The 15869-nt window shown below is 52.3% G+C and overlaps 2 protein-coding genes across 2 annotated transcripts in view; both read left to right on the top strand.

The window, feature by feature from the left end:
- Positions 1 to 11863, top strand: part of PHF12 (PHD finger protein 12) — a 33024-nt gene extending 21161 nt beyond the window's left edge. Inside the window, exons 9-15 of the mRNA XM_055717632.1 lie at positions 1007 to 1823; positions 3895 to 4017; positions 5384 to 5527; positions 7553 to 7651; positions 8225 to 8307; positions 9972 to 10110; positions 10707 to 11863. Coding sequence (XP_055573607.1) covers positions 1007 to 1823; positions 3895 to 4017; positions 5384 to 5527; positions 7553 to 7651; positions 8225 to 8307; positions 9972 to 10110; positions 10707 to 11041 — 1740 coding nt within the window. The 3' untranslated portion in view covers positions 11042 to 11863. The remainder of the gene's footprint in view (positions 1 to 1006; positions 1824 to 3894; positions 4018 to 5383; positions 5528 to 7552; positions 7652 to 8224; positions 8308 to 9971; positions 10111 to 10706) is intronic.
- Positions 11864 to 12637: 774 nt separating this feature from the next.
- On the top strand, positions 12638 to 15011 carry DHRS13 (dehydrogenase/reductase 13). Its single transcript, XM_055717644.1, has 5 exons — positions 12638 to 12881; positions 12958 to 13076; positions 13617 to 13740; positions 13805 to 14116; positions 14686 to 15011. Exons 1-5 carry the CDS (start codon positions 12755 to 12757, stop codon positions 14988 to 14990), a joined length of 987 nt encoding a protein of 328 aa, XP_055573619.1. The 5' UTR covers positions 12638 to 12754; the 3' UTR covers positions 14991 to 15011.
- Positions 15012 to 15869: the final 858 nt, after the last annotated feature.

Raw genomic sequence — 15869 nt, 5'->3', positions numbered from 1 at the left:
GAAACCAGTCTCAAAATCATGTCTGAAGGTGATAGCTTGTCTTGTCTCTGACACCCTTGCCCATTAAAACTTCATTTTGGCTTTCCAGGTGAAATGTAAAACTCCTCATTTGACACTTCAGGGAAGTGGTGAAATAGTCTTCTGGCCTTAAGAGTGGAGTCGAGGGCTTTCTGTCTAGATGTCATCTTTATTTCCTGGCTGAGGGGAAAGTACTTTCCACTTTGATTATGTAAGGCTGCTCTCTGACACGTTTATTTGTATGTTCACGTCACATTTCTGGGCTACTTTTTATTGCTGATAGATTTTGGCTTTTAAATCAAGGTCAAAGGAGTGTTTAAATCTTGTATGAAACTTCTTGCCAGATCCCACGATGCGAAGGCATGTTGCTTTGCAATCAGTGGTGTAGTTGAGTCCTCCTGTTAGCTCAGGCGGGGTTCTTCTGTGTGGCAGGTGCACATTCACCGTGGAGCTTAAAACTTGCAATAAATCTTCTGGTCTTCCTCTACCTTGTGTAAAGGGAAAGGTGCTCTCCACCCCAGCTTTGGCAGGCGGCTCCCTGTAGTGTGATGTAGATCAGCATTTCTTTCCAGCATGCTACAGAGTAAGTTGAAGGATTGTGTTTGGATAGAAGCCCGTATTAGTGAAAGACGTGTTTGTAACTAGCTGAAGAGTAACAACGCTTAATAAGTGAAGAGGAGGAGGAGTTTGGGGGTGAGGAAGTGTGTCTGCTCCCTTCTCCTTTAACCTCTGCTCCCATGTGTACTGTCCCTGGCATGGAGATAAATAGTACATAATTTTGGTTGTGCTTTTGTACCTCTGGACAAAATTTTCTCCTGATTCTAGATGAGCATCAGAGCAGATGCTGTAGTTCCAGGCTGCATCTGAGCGGTCAGCAGCACAGTGAGGCAGCTGAATTTCTTCAGGCTGGCTGAATGATGGAGTAACTGTTGAGGTTTGGAGCACTGTCTGCCTGTGGAGCTAACCTGCGCTTTTTTCTTCCTCCCAGTGGCTCTGTAGTGTTGTTGCGCTCCAGTGCAGCATATTGAAACATTTATCTGCTAAGCAGATGACTTCGCTTTGGGACTCTGAACAAACAGAGAAGGCTGATATTAAGCCTGTTATTGTGGCAGATGGCTCACTCGCCAACCCTTACCAGGCAGCTGACAAGGCACCCACACCTTCCCTCTATTCCATGTCATCCTGCACCTCAGGGATTACCACCCAGAATTCCTTGAGCTCCTCGCAACCCCAGCAGACTTTGTCACAGGAAGATGTCAACTGCAGCTCTTGTATAGATAAATCCAAGAAGGTGTCTTCTTGTGGGACTTCGAACGGGCCGACAGCCTCTGACATTAAAGTAAACGGTCCTCATTTCTACAGCGTTTCGTCCGAATCTTCAGCACAGTTGAGTGACTCCCAGAGGCTAATCGGATCTGGTAACACAATACCTGTTTTGTCTCATCGGCAAACGTGGCCTCGGCCCCTCACACCCCCAGCGAGTTGTGGACTTCTGAATCACACCATTGGAACCATTGTCAAAACGGAAAACGTAGCAGGACCTGTTTCTTGTGCACAAAGGGGTTCTGTGCCCGTCACAAGTATGCCTACATCCATATCGAGCTCCTGTGCCAGCCTGGAGACCACCAGCACTTTGCAAAGAAAGAATGTGCAGACACAGATAGGACCGCCGCTGACGGCAGATCTGCGGTCTGTGGGCTCCCCTCTGACTGCCACCAGGGCTCTCACCCCTCCGCAGGCTGCAGGAGATGGCATCTCTGCTGTTGGATCCACAAACAGATTCTGTTCACCAGCACCACCTTCAGGTACGTGCTGAACGGCTGATCTTGGCCCCAGGGCTGAGAAAGTGTTCAGGCCTAGTGTTATTCGGAACCTCAAGGCTCTAATAATAAAGCTTTTTTTATAGTTTAACTGGGATTGGGCTTTCTGTGGAGAGCCGGGAGAAGTTTCTCAGGTCTCTTCTGTCTTGGGTCCCTTCATGGGAACCACAGGATGGATTTTGGGGGCTGCATATATCTGAGAGGGCAACTCCGTGCTGAGAAGTGGGATAGTAGATCAGGTTTATTCTGGAAAGCAGCAGTAGTTTTTAAATCGGTTGGCTGCCGTCTCGCTGTTCAACAACTGGCCTCTCCGATGCTGCTGTAAACCTACCAGTTTGCTTTAAAGCACTAGTTTGGTTGCAAGATAGTCCTCCTGACAAGAGCAGCTGTCTGATACGTGATCTGGTGATCTCCATGCACAGTAACTGTTGTGGTGATGGTTGTGTCCCCTAGTACAGATGTGTTTGAAGTTTTCGGCTGCGTAGCCTTGGTGTTAGAGAAATGCAGACTTGGGAAGCTGTCTCTAGTATCTGCTAGTGTGTTAATACAGGGTAGTCACCGACTTGCATATACCATCTCTGTCCTGAGTTGAACCCAAGACCCTTGCTGTTCCACCAAAGAATAGGTACATGCATTTTAAAAACATCAAGTCAAAGGTGTTGATAGGTGCTGAAGTCAGAGTAGCTGCCCATAACTCAAATTTTGCTAGAAGAAGCTTTCACTTTGAAACATTCTCCTTCTCTTGCTTCTCCCCACACCAGCTCAGCACTCCAGCTAGCAAACCCTTTGTGCATGTTGGGTTGAGGCAGTCGCTGAAAAGCATGCGATGGAGCTGTCACCTCTCGCCGTTCCTAGCTGCTCAGTGGCAAGCTTGCGTGGAGTGACTCTAATCTGGTGATTGCAAGCAACAGAGGCAACATCTCTATTACTCTTTTTCAAATTCCTTAATGAGTAACTTGTGAGCTTTTCCTCGTGTTTGGAAGCAGTCCCCAGAGTACTTGGCTTCCTTGCTTATTGCTGAAAAAACTTGGTTACTCTGATGCTTCCGGTTTGACCATGCCCTGCTTAGAAATGCAAGACTGGGAGAAGTTTTGGTAGGAGAAATGAGACCATGCTATAGGAAACTTACTGCTTGTGGTTTGAAGAGCACTACAAACCTATGTAATTTTGCAGTTACTTAAGATGTTAAATAATTGCTTTTGGTGCAAAGCACTTGCATTCTACAAAATGCAGGTTAAAACATTATTTTGGTGTGGTGTCTTGGGAAAGGTGTAAATGTTTAGATTCTCTATCTAACATGATGTGTATATATATTTATAACAAATATTAAATTATGGTTGCTGAGTACAAAAATACAAATTGTTCATTACTTTTTTTTTTTTTTTTGCCATAAATTTCAGGCTTATAATGGTTCTACCAAGCAAACCGACTCAGGAAGATCTGGTATCACAATGCATTAAAGGGATTTTGTTTTCTGGCAGTTGCTATTGCCTCTTTTAGCTGCATAGTCACTGCCAAAGCAGTAGGATTTTACTTTGTAAATAATAAAATCTGCTTATGACTGTCACATTCTTACTGGACAGTGAAGTACACCCTAGACAGGATAATCATGCAGAAATAAAAATGGGCCAGTTGTACTTTTAATGCATGTTCAGACCTAGACAAGCAACTTGGCAAGTGTGTATAGCTTCAGTAAGTTCCTGAAGCTCCTGGGGACTTGGTGCTCATCTTTCCCGTCTCTGTAGGACATCACTTACAGTCTGTCGTTGCTGCTGCTTCAAACAGGGAGTAGGAGCTTAAATGTTTAGGTCTAGAATTCCTCTGACAACTGGAGGAGAGAGGCAGAAGCAGTTGGCTCTGTGCTGGAGGCACACAGTAGTCCTTCTGTGAGCAGGAGAAAGCTAATGGCCTCTAATTCAGGCCTTTTTCAAATACGTGCCTGTGAGCAAAATTAGTCATTCTGAGCAGCTTGTAAGTGAAGTGCAGCCTGAAGGCTGGGTGCATGTCTTGCGAACGTCACAGTGACATATCTTCTCTGCACCATCTTTCTCTGTAGATGGTAAGGTCAGTCCCAGCACCTTATCCATAGGAAGCGCTTTAACTCTACCCTCATCACTCACTTCAAACTCCGCAGCTATGTTGGACCTCACCAGTTCCCTGAAAGCATTTGTGGATGGCGGTGAGTATTTCGTTCATTATCAGTCTCTACTAGCCCTGTCTGTTTGCTTCCCTCCAGCGTTCTGTCTCTGCTTCAGGAGAAGTTCAGAGATAAAGGAAGGGTTGCAGTCAGGTGAGGGTGGGGCTGGGTATACATTACCTTAAATATGTCACGTGCTTCCCTACTTGTGGTGTTGCCAAGGCAGCAAGGCCAATGAAGTGTTTCTGCCTGAAGCTTTTCTGGGGAATGATCACAAAGCTATTGCACAGGCTGCTTTCCAGGTGGAATCACATGCAGAAACCTGCAGTCCTGCCATGTTGTGGTGCTAGCTGCAATCCAGAGCTGTTCCCGATGGGCATAAAGGCCAGCAACAATAGATCTTGTAGTCAAGCAGTCACCTGAGTGGTGATGCTCTAACGGGTCAGTTAATTTTCTAATTTATTTCTGCTTCTGTCAGTCTTCTCCTGGACTGGCCCGTTTTTTATTTTCCTTTTATTGCACTTGGCAAGCAATGCCAAACCTTAGTGGAGTGACTTCAGGAGGAGGAGATTGCTGAGCAGCAATCATCCATGGTGTACTGAGGCTGTTGCCAAAGACTTCTACATTTGACAGACAGCCTTTCTGGCATTGCCAGTGTGTGACCCTCTTTTTTGGGTGAACCCTGACTGCTCAGCCTGCCCAGATGACTTCTCTGCTCTCAGGAAAGGCTGTTACAGCTCTGCTTCTTCTGCCAGCTGTTTTAGCTGTAGTTGGTGTGGAGAAAGCTCTTGGAAGAAGAGGTTAGCCAGCCCCCTTGCTGCCAGAAAGCAGACCTCTGCAGGGCTTTACAAACATAAATACTTCAAAGCTATCGGCAACAGATCAGTTTTAAAGCTCGTTAATAAATTGTCTGAATTGCCCTGTTTGGTTTAATTGACCCCACTGCGAAAGCGTGTGACTTAAGACTGAGCCTGTAGCAGCTTCAAAGAGATGGTTACAGCTTTCCTCTGTAGTGTAGGGCTAGACTTTCTAACTAGGTGATGGAGCTTCACAAGAGCCAGCCTGCTGCCCAGAGGGGCGCGGTGGCAATGTCCACCTCTGCAGGCCTGTTGATTCTGAGCCAAAAGAGCAGATCTTCAATTTGTATCAGTCTTTGTTCCCCTAAACTTCTGCTTGCTGCCTCAGCTGTAGCTCTGGCCGTTGCTGGCACTCTCCTCACACACTGCTTACAGGAGAGCATATGAAGTAATAGATCACCTATATGTAAGGTTCCTGGTATTGCAAAATTTGTCAAGTCTTTGCTGTTGAAGCAGATGGCAAGTTTGAAAGTGGGACAGTTAAATCCCCTGCAGCTCAGACTACACCTTTTCCATGAATACCTTACTAATTGCTTTTTGTTTATTGACAGAGATTGAGATAAATATGCTGGATGAGCAGCTGATCAAGTTTCTGGCCTTGCAGAGAATACATCAGCTCTTCCCTTCCAAAGCTCAGTCTCTAGCGAGCAGTGTCAGTTCCCATCAGCAATCTCCTGTGGGAAACCACATTGAAGGTAAGAACAGCCCTAGAATAGTTGGTTTATGTTAAGGTGTAGCTTTTGGGCACTCCCTTGCCTATTCATTGAAGGAGATCTCCCTTTTCTTCTGGTATCTGTCTGATGCTGCCTTTCATGTTTCTTTCCTCTTATTCCCCTGCTCTGGATATCCACTGGCCAGAAACTCCTTCAGGTTCCTCTAGTATCCCTCAGTATCTTCTGGTTTTCCGCTGGAGATCTTTAATAAAATTGTGGTTTATTCATCTTAGAATTAGCAAGAGATGGGAAGGTTCACCTGTTTTTGTGGGGTTTGGGTTTTTTGTCCTCACCTTTGAGACAGGCAAGAGAAATATGTGAATTCCTGCTCTCTCCTTCTGGAGAAGTTGCTTGTGAGACAAGCACTTGAACAGGAGAAACTGGGGCACAGAATAAATGTGTAACGTTGTCATTGCCTGGTCATAATAATGTCCCTGTCAAGCTGAAACACTAAATGCAACTAATGCAAATAGGGGAAACCAACTTGTGCTTCTGTTGGAAATCTCCCGAGTTCAGCATTGGCTTTGTTTATGGTCACTGGTATTGGTGTGCTAACACCTAAAGCTGCAAGATGAACGTGGCTTCGTGTTCGTCTGCATGCAGCCAGTCAGTTTAATTGGCTTTCAAGCACTAAGTGGCCAGCCTTGTTGTGGAAGCAGTTGTCTGTTCCCCCTCTGCTAGGCCTGGGGGTAAATATCCAAGACAAGATCTTTAGAAGTCTGCTAGCAGTCAGTAACCTTCTGAAACTCTGTGCTTGCCTGCCCGCTTGCCGCTGCGCCACAGCATTCTCTAAATGCTTTGTCAATCTTCTTTTGAACGCTGCTGTAGTACACAGCACCAGGCTGTGATATGAGCTGCGTTCCTGTGCTGCTCGTTGAACAGATGAGTTCTGGAAATTCTTCAGCAGTCTGCCTTTCAAAAGGCAGATTGATGCTCTCTTAACCCATCACCCTTTTTGGGCAGGAGCGATGCATCCAGCTGACTGTTTAGCATCGCTGATGAAATATTAGATCCAAAGCCTTTAGTGAGCCCAGCTGAGCCAGCAGAGCCAGACGGCTGAGAGGGTTGTGCCAGGCAGCCGGCAGAGGTGGGAACCTGCAGATAACAGCTGCGCTGCTTGCTGCACGTCCAGTAATGCCACTCAGTGTGGCCAATGCTCTTGCCATAGGTAGCTCTCCAAACAACCTGTCATAATCCTTGTGTTCTTTGATTTCACACTCTTGGTGTAAAGCTGTCACGCACATTTGGTGTTAGGAGAGGCCCAAATTCTGTGCGTAGAAGGGGCTTACCTCCAAAAGACAGCTGCCAAAATCCTGCTAGGTCTGTACGGTCCACCAGAGTCTGGTATCTCTTCCACAGAAGATGATTTTCTGCCCAGTTGATGTAGGCATGTGAGAATATGTGATTTGAACTTGGCTGCCAGGGAGCTGCTCTGGAAGCTCAGCCCTGGACCAGCCATTTCTGAGTGTGCCGTAGGGACCAGCCTGAGGGGAGAGGAGCCACTCGGTAAATCATCCTGCCCTGGGAGCTGGGCTGCTTCCTGGGCAGGCCCTGTTCAAGCTGTGTGTTTTTCCTGCAGCTTCACTAGAAGTGAAATCGCAGCTGTTAAGTTGGTGACATTCACCAGCAGCAATTTTTTTTAAGCGGCACTTTGACAGCAAGACTCAGCTCTTTGATTACCCAAAGTGGGAAAGATTAAGAAAGAAGCTAGTGGTAGGCTGTTTGTGTTTTCCTCGGTGTGGCTCCATTGCGCACGCTTGGCATTAATGTTCCCCCAGTTGCATGGCTTGTGCGGGTTGCTGGAGAGAGCAATTTTCTCTGATGACTGGCAAAAAGATGTTTAGTGCACAAACATTCCTAGAGGGTTGGGAATTGGTGTTTAGGCCAAAGCTGACTGCATCCTCCTTAGGATCTTAGATTTCTGGAGAGTCTAGTGCTGGGGACACCGAGGTCAAGCAGCCTTTGTAGCTGATAACGTTGTTCAAGTAATTTCTTTTTATCTTGCAGCGCAAAGAAAGGAAGTGCAAGCCCGGGCGGTGTTCTATCCTCTGATGGGCTTAGGGGGTGCAGTCAATATGTGCTATCGAACCCTCTACATAGGGACAGGTGAGTAGCTGTTTACTGCCCTGACCTTTCAGAATCAGGGTGGTTCTCCCTGGCCCTCCTGAAGTGTTTGCCAAGTGGGTGTCAAAGAAAACGGACCCATTGTGGCCACGGGTACTGGGATTCTTCACTACCAAGAAATGTGGAAGTTCCCAGTCGATTTGAATCTTCGTGGGGTTGCACCTTTGTAACCTGGCTGGCATCAAAATTAGCAGAATGGCTGCGCTGGAGACCTAATGCCTGACTGATGGAGAGAAGACTTAGAAGAAATTGCTTGCAGGCTTCATTTCTTTCTGCTTAGATTCTTCTGGCGTTCTGGGTGGACCCAGTAACTGTGAAATGCTCTTCAACCTTCATGGAGCTGCCTGCTAGCCTTCCCTTCCCCCACTGAAACTTTGTTCGGTGGCTTATCGCAGCATTATTCATGCAGTCCTGGGAGCACGGACAAAGGCAGTTGCTCCCCTGTTGTTTTGCTAATTGAAGTTTAATTCTGTCTGTTGTTCTCTGCTGCCTGACAGTTTTGGGTTTTTTTCTTTCTGAAATGAACTGAGCTTGTTTTGTCCTCCTGATTGACAGGAGCTGATATGGATGTGTGCCTTACAAGCTATGGTCACTGTAACTATGTGTCTGGCAAACATGCCTGCATATTCTACGATGAGGTGAGTGCTTGAGTGGTGGTTTTTCTTTTAATTTTTATTATTTGGCATGCATGGCAGTGGGAACTGGAGATGCAGGCAGCAGGTTGTCTTTGTGTGGCACTCCTTTGTGGACTACAAAGTAAGAGCCAGGGCTGTGAATGGTTTCACTCCAGTGAAGGCTGCGTCAGCGTTTTCTGTCAAACCCTTTTCTGAAGCACAGAGCTCTGCCAGCTTGATTTCTCTGAGCTAACTGCTTGTGGACAAAGACTGACCACAAGTAAGCACTGTCACTGCTGGTGTCTAGGGAATGAAAAAGTCATAGAAACTGTTAGATACTTTTTGATCCAGCTGCGTTGCTAATAAAAGCAAAATTTTACCTGTCAACATCAAACCTCAGCTGGCACAAAACAAGGAACTGCTCAGAGTCTCTTGCTCTCAGGTGTGATGGTGGTGCAAAGTGTTTGTGCCATTTGCAGTACTCTGTATATAAATTATTTAACTAAAATTTCAGTTAAGCTCTCAGCATAAACAGAGGTCTACATTTGCTCCTTAACTACAGTCCAGAGATTAGTCTGTTCTTGGAAGTAAATAGGTTGGCGGGTCTGCCAATAAAAGCGCCACTGGAGATGTCTCTTAGCATGGGAGCAGTCTTTGAAGCAAGACAAAATCTTTTATTTCACCATTTGTCGACGAGCTACTGAGCAGGATCCAGGATTAACCCACAGCCAGCTTTAGCCATTCCTCCAGTGCACTACAAGCTACAGAACACACTCTGTAATGGGATCCAGACCTTAAATCTGTGTTGAAGCATCTCCTCACAGTGGTCAGTCCTAAATCAGGCTCTAGGCACTGAACTTCCATGCTCCAGCAGGCCTCCTATGGCTGTGGCTGCTCTGGAGGGAGAATTCCCCTTCCTTAACTCTGCTGCTTCTGCCCGTTGGCAGCTCACACTTGGCCTTGGTCTCTGCAGGATACTTGAAAACTTCACTCCCCGGTGCACAGGGAGTTTTTGTAACTTGATTAAGGCTTTGTAAGTCCCTGGGGGACAAGGTCTCCAGCCTTCAGATGATTCCTATGAGCTAACCTGAAATCTCTTCCACTTTCTCAGCATCCTCTGCAAAGCTCAGTGGAGCGTGATGCTGTGTCACAGTAATGTCTCCTGGCATTTCAGCATCTGCACAAGGCCTGTAAATCCCAGACTGTCGCTGTCTGGCTGCTGCTGCAGCACGCTGGGATCCCTCTTGCCATCTTGTGTCTGCTTTCCAAAGCACATCTCTTCCCTGCTAGGTACAGGTCTGGGGCCAAGTTTGCGTCTAGTGTGCCTCTTCAAATGGTGTACTCCCATTGTGAGAATCAGCTTGAATCCCTGTTTCCAAAAAATCTGTCGGTCCAAGTGCAGTAGGTAAAACCTGCTTCTCTTCGGAGCTGCTTTGGCCCTCCTTTCCCTGCCGGGAAGCAGCTCCCGCTGAAAAGACATCTGTTCTGTGAGCGTGAGCCATGCACAAGGGTCAGGCTGGTGGTCTGTGAAGCCGGGGGATATTTTAATTGCTGTTATTTAACCATCAACACAGAGGGGTTGTGCTCCAAAAAAGGGGTATGTGAGCAGAAGCCCTTCTGACTTGGTGTCTCAATTCCCACCTCTTCTTTTTTTTTTTCTTTTCTTTTTTTTTTTTTTTTAATTCCAGAATACGAAACATTACGAGCTGTTGAACTACAGTGAGCATGGGACGACCGTGGACAATGTTCTGTATTCGTGTGACTTCTCAGAGAAGATGACACCCACTCCTCCCAGCAGTATTGTTGCCAAAGTGCAGAGTGTGATAAGTGAGTGTTGAGACGGTGCCAGCCCCACACACCGCCCCGGGGAGCTGTTGGAGGGGGACAGGAGCGGGTGCAAATCCATTCCTTGGTGCCCCTTGTTCTGCACCCCTGGGAAAAGGGGGAGCCTCTCCCCGGGAGTCAGCCTGGGTTATAACCTCCCTGTGTGGGCCTGGGAAGTGCCTCAGCCTGCGGCGTGCTCTGCTGCGAGCCGCGCCACGGGTCCCTGCCTGACACCAGCTCCGGCTGGACCGAGGGGGTTCACCACGCGTGTCCTCCCCTCCCAGGTTGTGTGAGGAGCTGAGCTGGGCTGTGCTATAGGCATCCCCATCCCTGCGTGGCTTACTCCTGCTCTCCACCTGATGAGCTTCCTCCTGTTTTGGGGGGGTTTTGGTTGCCAAAATAGATAATCTTTCCAGGGCAGTGGGGAGATTCCCATTTCCCTTTCATCAGCCGCTTCCTGCAGACTGAAATGCCTCATGGCTGGAGGATCTTACCCCTGAGGCACCTCAGCAGTAGACCCTGCTGATGAAAACAAACTGTCACTGGCCTGCCCAAATCTTACATGTGTGTTTTTTTTTTTTTTCTCCTTTCTTTTCTAGAACGACATAAAAGCAGAAAACAGGAAGAGGAGCCGCATGAAGAAGCTGCTGTGATGAATTCACAGGCGCAAGGGCAGCATCGGAAACCCTGTAACTGCAAAGCCAGCAGCTCCAGTTTGATAGGGGGCAGCGGGGCTGGCTGGGAGGGGACAGCCCTGCTCCACCACGGCAGTTACATCAAGCTGGGCTGCCTGCAGTTTGTTTTCAGCATTACTGAATTTGCGACCAAACAGCCCAAGGGGGACACTGCCTTAGTACAAGACATGGACTTGGAGGAGAAGCTTTCTCTGAAACCCCACCAGATGCCCGTGCTGCGGTCCAACTCAGTTCCCTAGGAATTTTAGGAAGAGAGCTTTGAAGTAAAGGAAAACGCCCTCAGACTCTTGCAATGCAAAAATGTACAAACCGAGGTGGGATTTTTTTGTGTCGGCCCAGAGACTGTTCACACGCCGTTTGCATGAAATGAAGAACGTTTAACTTTTTTTAATTTTTCTTTTTTGCTCAAGTTTTAGGGGCATTTGCACATATATTTGTACTATACATTTCATTTTAAAAGGAAAACTGCAGTGAGAGCAGGACGTGTCAGAGCGAGGGGCGACCGCTGTCTGACTCGAGGACTCTCTCTGACAGATAGTTCCCATGCAGTTGTAAAATAATCAGAAACTTGTTCTATTTTGTGCCAGTGACAATAGTTTTATATTAAAAGAGAAATACAGTTTTCATACAGCAAATCTATACAATATCATTGTTTTATTTAATGTAAAGAAGCGCTCTTCTTCCCACAGTTATTTTTCCCATCCCTCCCTGCTATGGTTGCACTACAAGTAGCTACTGTGTATTATGGGCAGTGAGAAATGAGTTCTTTTCCTGGTGTCCATCCTATTTTTATTTCGAATAAGGAAAAGTGTTGGATTCTGTGTAAATACATCAGTGATGGCATTTTTCAATGTTTTAAAGCTGTGTACAGTGCTACATGTGGTATGACGTTCCTCAAATTGTCTATTGTAGCAGATCGTTTGTCGTAACCTGTCTGTCTCTTTTGTTTCTATGCCACCTCCCCGCAGCAGAACAGCTAGTTCCACTGTACATAGTAATTGTAACGTTTTAGACTTTACAGAAACTTTCCTGTATTCTGTATATAAAAAAAAAATACTTCACATTCTGTTTTCCGACTGTCTGTCTGAACTCTTGTCACCACAACCTGGAGCATCCCCAGAGTATGTGCTCTCTGGGGAAGCGGAGCCTGTGCTGCGGGAAGGGGCTGTGCCCGCATGGAGCGTGTCCTGCGTGGGGATGCGGGAGGGTGCGAGGATGCTGATGTCCAGGAGTGAGGAGGATGAGGGGCGGAAAGTGATGGAGTCACAGAAGGGTTTGGGTTGGAAAAGGGACCTTGGAAGGTAAATCTAGTCCAGGACCCCTGCAAGGGCAGGCACCTCTTCACCTTAATCTGACCTTGAATGTTCCAGGAACCAGGAGCAGCTGCCGCTGCTCTGGGTGAGCGAGGTGGGGTCTGGTCCTCGGGGCACCCGTGTGCACCCCCACCCTCTCCCTTAGGGCAGCGTGCTGGGGACAAGGGGGGGGCAGGCTGCGGTTCGGGAGCAAGTTACAGGTGGGAGGTAGGCTGCAAGGGGGGGCAGGTTGTATTCCGGGGGCAGGTTGTATTCGGGGGGCAGGTTGCAGCCCGGAGCAGGCAGCAGCTGCGGGGGGGGGGGCACGGGGACAGGTTGAGTCTGGGAGTCAGGCAGGTTGCAGTCCGGGGGGGGAGCAATCGGCAGCCGGGGGGGGCAGGTGGCAGCTGGGGGGAGGGGGGGGCAATCAGCAGCCGGGGAGGGCAGGCAGCACCCAGGGGGGCAGGTCGCGGCTCGGGGTCCGGAGCCAGCGCCGCCCCGTGCCCGCCCCCCCGCCCCGCTGCCCCGGTGGCGGCCGCACCGCCCCCGCCCGCCCCGCGCTCCGGTTGCGCAAGGAGCAGCGCGGTGCGGCCCCGTCCAGCCTCCCGCGGCGCGGAGCGGGGGGTGCCGGCTGCCGGGGCGGCCCGGGGCGGTGGCGGGATGGGGTGGGCGCTGCTGGGCGCCGGGCTGCTGCTGGCGCTGTACACGCTGCTCCGCCACGGGCTGCGCCGCGCCCCGCCGCCCCGCGCCCCCCCCGCGCTGCGCGGCCGCACCGCCATCGTTACCGGTGAGCGCCGGGCAGGGACCCCGCGGCTCCGGGACCGCCCCGGCCCGGCCCCGCCGCTCACGGCTCCGCTCCGCAGGGGGAAGCGGCGGCATCGGCGCAGCCACGGCGCTGGAGCTGGCCCGCGGCGGGGCCCGAGTCGTCCTGGCGGCCCGCAGCGCCTCGCGGGGGGAGGCGGCCGCCCGCCGCATCCGCACGGTGAGGGCCGCGGCACCGGCATCCCGCACACCCCCCGGGCCGTCCCGTGGGGGGCGGCAGGCACCCTTGGGGGTCCCCCAGCGCTGCCCTGGGGTGTCCCTGGACACGGCGGGGGCACCCCGAGACACCCACCCCCATGGGACATCCCTGGGCATCACACGGGCGCCCCCATGGGACCCCCCAACTACCCCAGGGGCACCCCGAGACACTCACCCCCATGGGACATCCCTGGGCACCCCCAGGACACACCTGGGCACCCCCAAGAAAGCCCCACGGGACACTCCCAAGCATTCCAGACACCCGCAGTGTGGGCACCTCCAGCCTTGGCATTGGGCACCCACCCACCCCCCAGCACCCTGCAGCCCCCACCCCAGGCAGCGTACCCCCATCATCCCAGAGAGAGTGCCCCATCCCGGGCAAGGTGCCCCCATCCTGGGCAGGGTACCCGATCCTGGGCAGGGTGCCCCCCTTCCGGGCAGGGTACCCTCCTCCCGGGCAGGGTGCCCCCCCGACCCTGCCCCAGGCTGTGTGTACCCACAGGAGACAGGGAACGAGGAGGTGCGCTTCATGCAGCTGGACCTGGCCAGCCTGCGCTCAGTGCGAGCCTTTGCCAGCACCTTCCTGCGTCAGGAGCCTCACCTGCACCTCCTCATCAACAACGCCGGTGAGTGCCGGGCCCCCCGGCCCCCCCGCACCCCCACCGTGGGCTGCCATGGCTTCCTTTGCAGGCGTGAGCGCCGGGGGCACGACGGAGGACGGCTTCAGCCTCCCCTTCCAGGTGAACCACCTGGGCCATTTCCTGCTCACCCAGCTGCTGCTGGAGCGGCTGCAGAGCTGCGCGCCCAGCCGTGTGGTCATCGTCGCCTCCCGCGCCCACTGTGCTGGCCGCCTGCGCCTCGACACCCTGGGCCGTGCCCCCCCCGGGCTGCTCTCCACCTTCCAGGACTACTGCGACAGCAAGTTGGCAAACGTGCTGCATGCCCGCGAGCTGGCCACGCGCCTGCAGGGCACCCAGGTGACATGCTACGCCGTGCACCCAGGTAGGGACTTGGCTTACCGTCAGCGTTTGCATGGGGTGTTCTTTGCACTGGGTGTCCCATTGTGCAGGGCGTTGTCTGCACGGTGCGTGCTTTGCAGGGAGCAGCAGTGTGCACAGGGCTGCCTTTGCATGGTGCACTTTTTGTACGGTGCGGACTTTGCACGGAGAATTCCTGCATGTGCAGTATCCCGCTGCACAGAGCGTCCTTTGCATGGTGACTCCCTTTGCATGGAGTATCTGTTCACAGGGTGCACTGTTGCACAGTGTCGCTTTGCATGATGCACTTTTTGCACAGTGCACCCCTTGCACAAAACATCCCTTTGCACGAGTATTCCTCGGCACGTTGCATCTGTTTGCATGGTGCACTTTTGCACAATGTGCTGTTGGCACAAAACATGCCTCTGCACAGTGTGTCCCTTTGCCGGGAGCATCTCTTGGCACAGTGTCCCTGTGCATGGTGCACCCCTTGGTGCACTCTTGCACGGAGCACCGTGCACCACTGACCCCGACACCACCGGCCCTGCTAGGCCAGGCCAGGGGGTGCGACACGGCCGTTTCCCCTCACCCCAGGGTTCGTCAACACGGAGCTGTTCCGCCACATGCCGCTGTGGCTGAAGCCACTTTTCCAGCCGCTGGCCTGGCTCTTCTTCCTGGATGCGTCCGAGGGCGCCCAGACGTCCCTGCACTGCGCCACGCACCACGGCCTCGAGCGCTTCAGTGGCCGCTACTTTGCCAACTGCCGCCCGCAGGAGCCGTGGCCGGCAGCACGGGACGACCGGCTGGCCCAGGCGCTCTGGGAGGCCAGCGAGAGGCTGGTGGGGCTGGTGGGGCCCGGAGGGAGCCCGTCACCTGCCCCCGCCACCGTCCTGCAATAAAAATTACGTTGGTGACAGAGAGGGGGATGTCTGTCAGCTCCTGCGCCCACGCGGCACCAGGGTGGGCGTGCATGGAGGCGTCCAAGGAGGCACGTCAGGGGGCAGCGGCCATGTCAGTGGGGTAGGCTGTGCTTCCTGCCCCAGTGGTGCAGCTGGGCCCCACAGGCTGCCCCCGTGCAATGGGCGCGTGTGCACGTTGTACAGTGCACCGTCCCATGTGTGCGCACACGCACAAGCAGTGCACCCTGCCTCGCGCTTGCAGCAAAGCTGCTGGCCTGCTTGGCAAAGACATGTGTATGCTGCAATGCAGCAAGCCCTGCCTTGCACATGCCTGCACACACTGCCTTGCACGTGCTGCAGTGTGCACCCCCTGCCATGCATGCCCACGCTGCATTGCACACACCCTGCCACGCACGCCCATGCACATGCTGCAGAGCCCATGCCCTGCTTTGTATGCCTGTGCACAGGCTGCAGCGCACACACCCTGCCTTGCATGCCCACACCAACCCTGCAGCACACATGCCCTGCCTTGCACACCCTGCCTTGTACACCCATGCACATGCTGCATTGCACCCACCCTGCCTTGCACACCCACGCAAACCCTGCAGTGCACACGCCCTGTTTGCACACCCTGCCTTGCATGCCCATGCACACGCTGCATTCACCCACCCTGCCTTGCGCACCCATGCAAACCCTGCAGCGCACACGCCCTGCCTTGCACACCCACACAACCCCCGCCTTGCACGCCCACGCTGCAGTGCACACGCCGCGCTTTGCGCGCCCCCCTCCCGCGCTCCTGGCCACGCGCACGCGCGTGCCCCATGTTCCCGCGCGCGCGCGGACAGGCGTCGCCCAACATGGCGGCGGCGCGGGACGCTC

The sequence above is a fragment of the Falco cherrug genome, chromosome 1 (genome assembly GCF_023634085.1).
Source record: "Falco cherrug isolate bFalChe1 chromosome 1, bFalChe1.pri, whole genome shotgun sequence".
Classification (NCBI taxonomy): Eukaryota; Metazoa; Chordata; class Aves; order Falconiformes; family Falconidae; genus Falco; species Falco cherrug.
The sequence above is the reverse complement of the archived record's forward strand: the minus strand, read 5'-3'. Positions and strand labels throughout refer to the sequence as shown.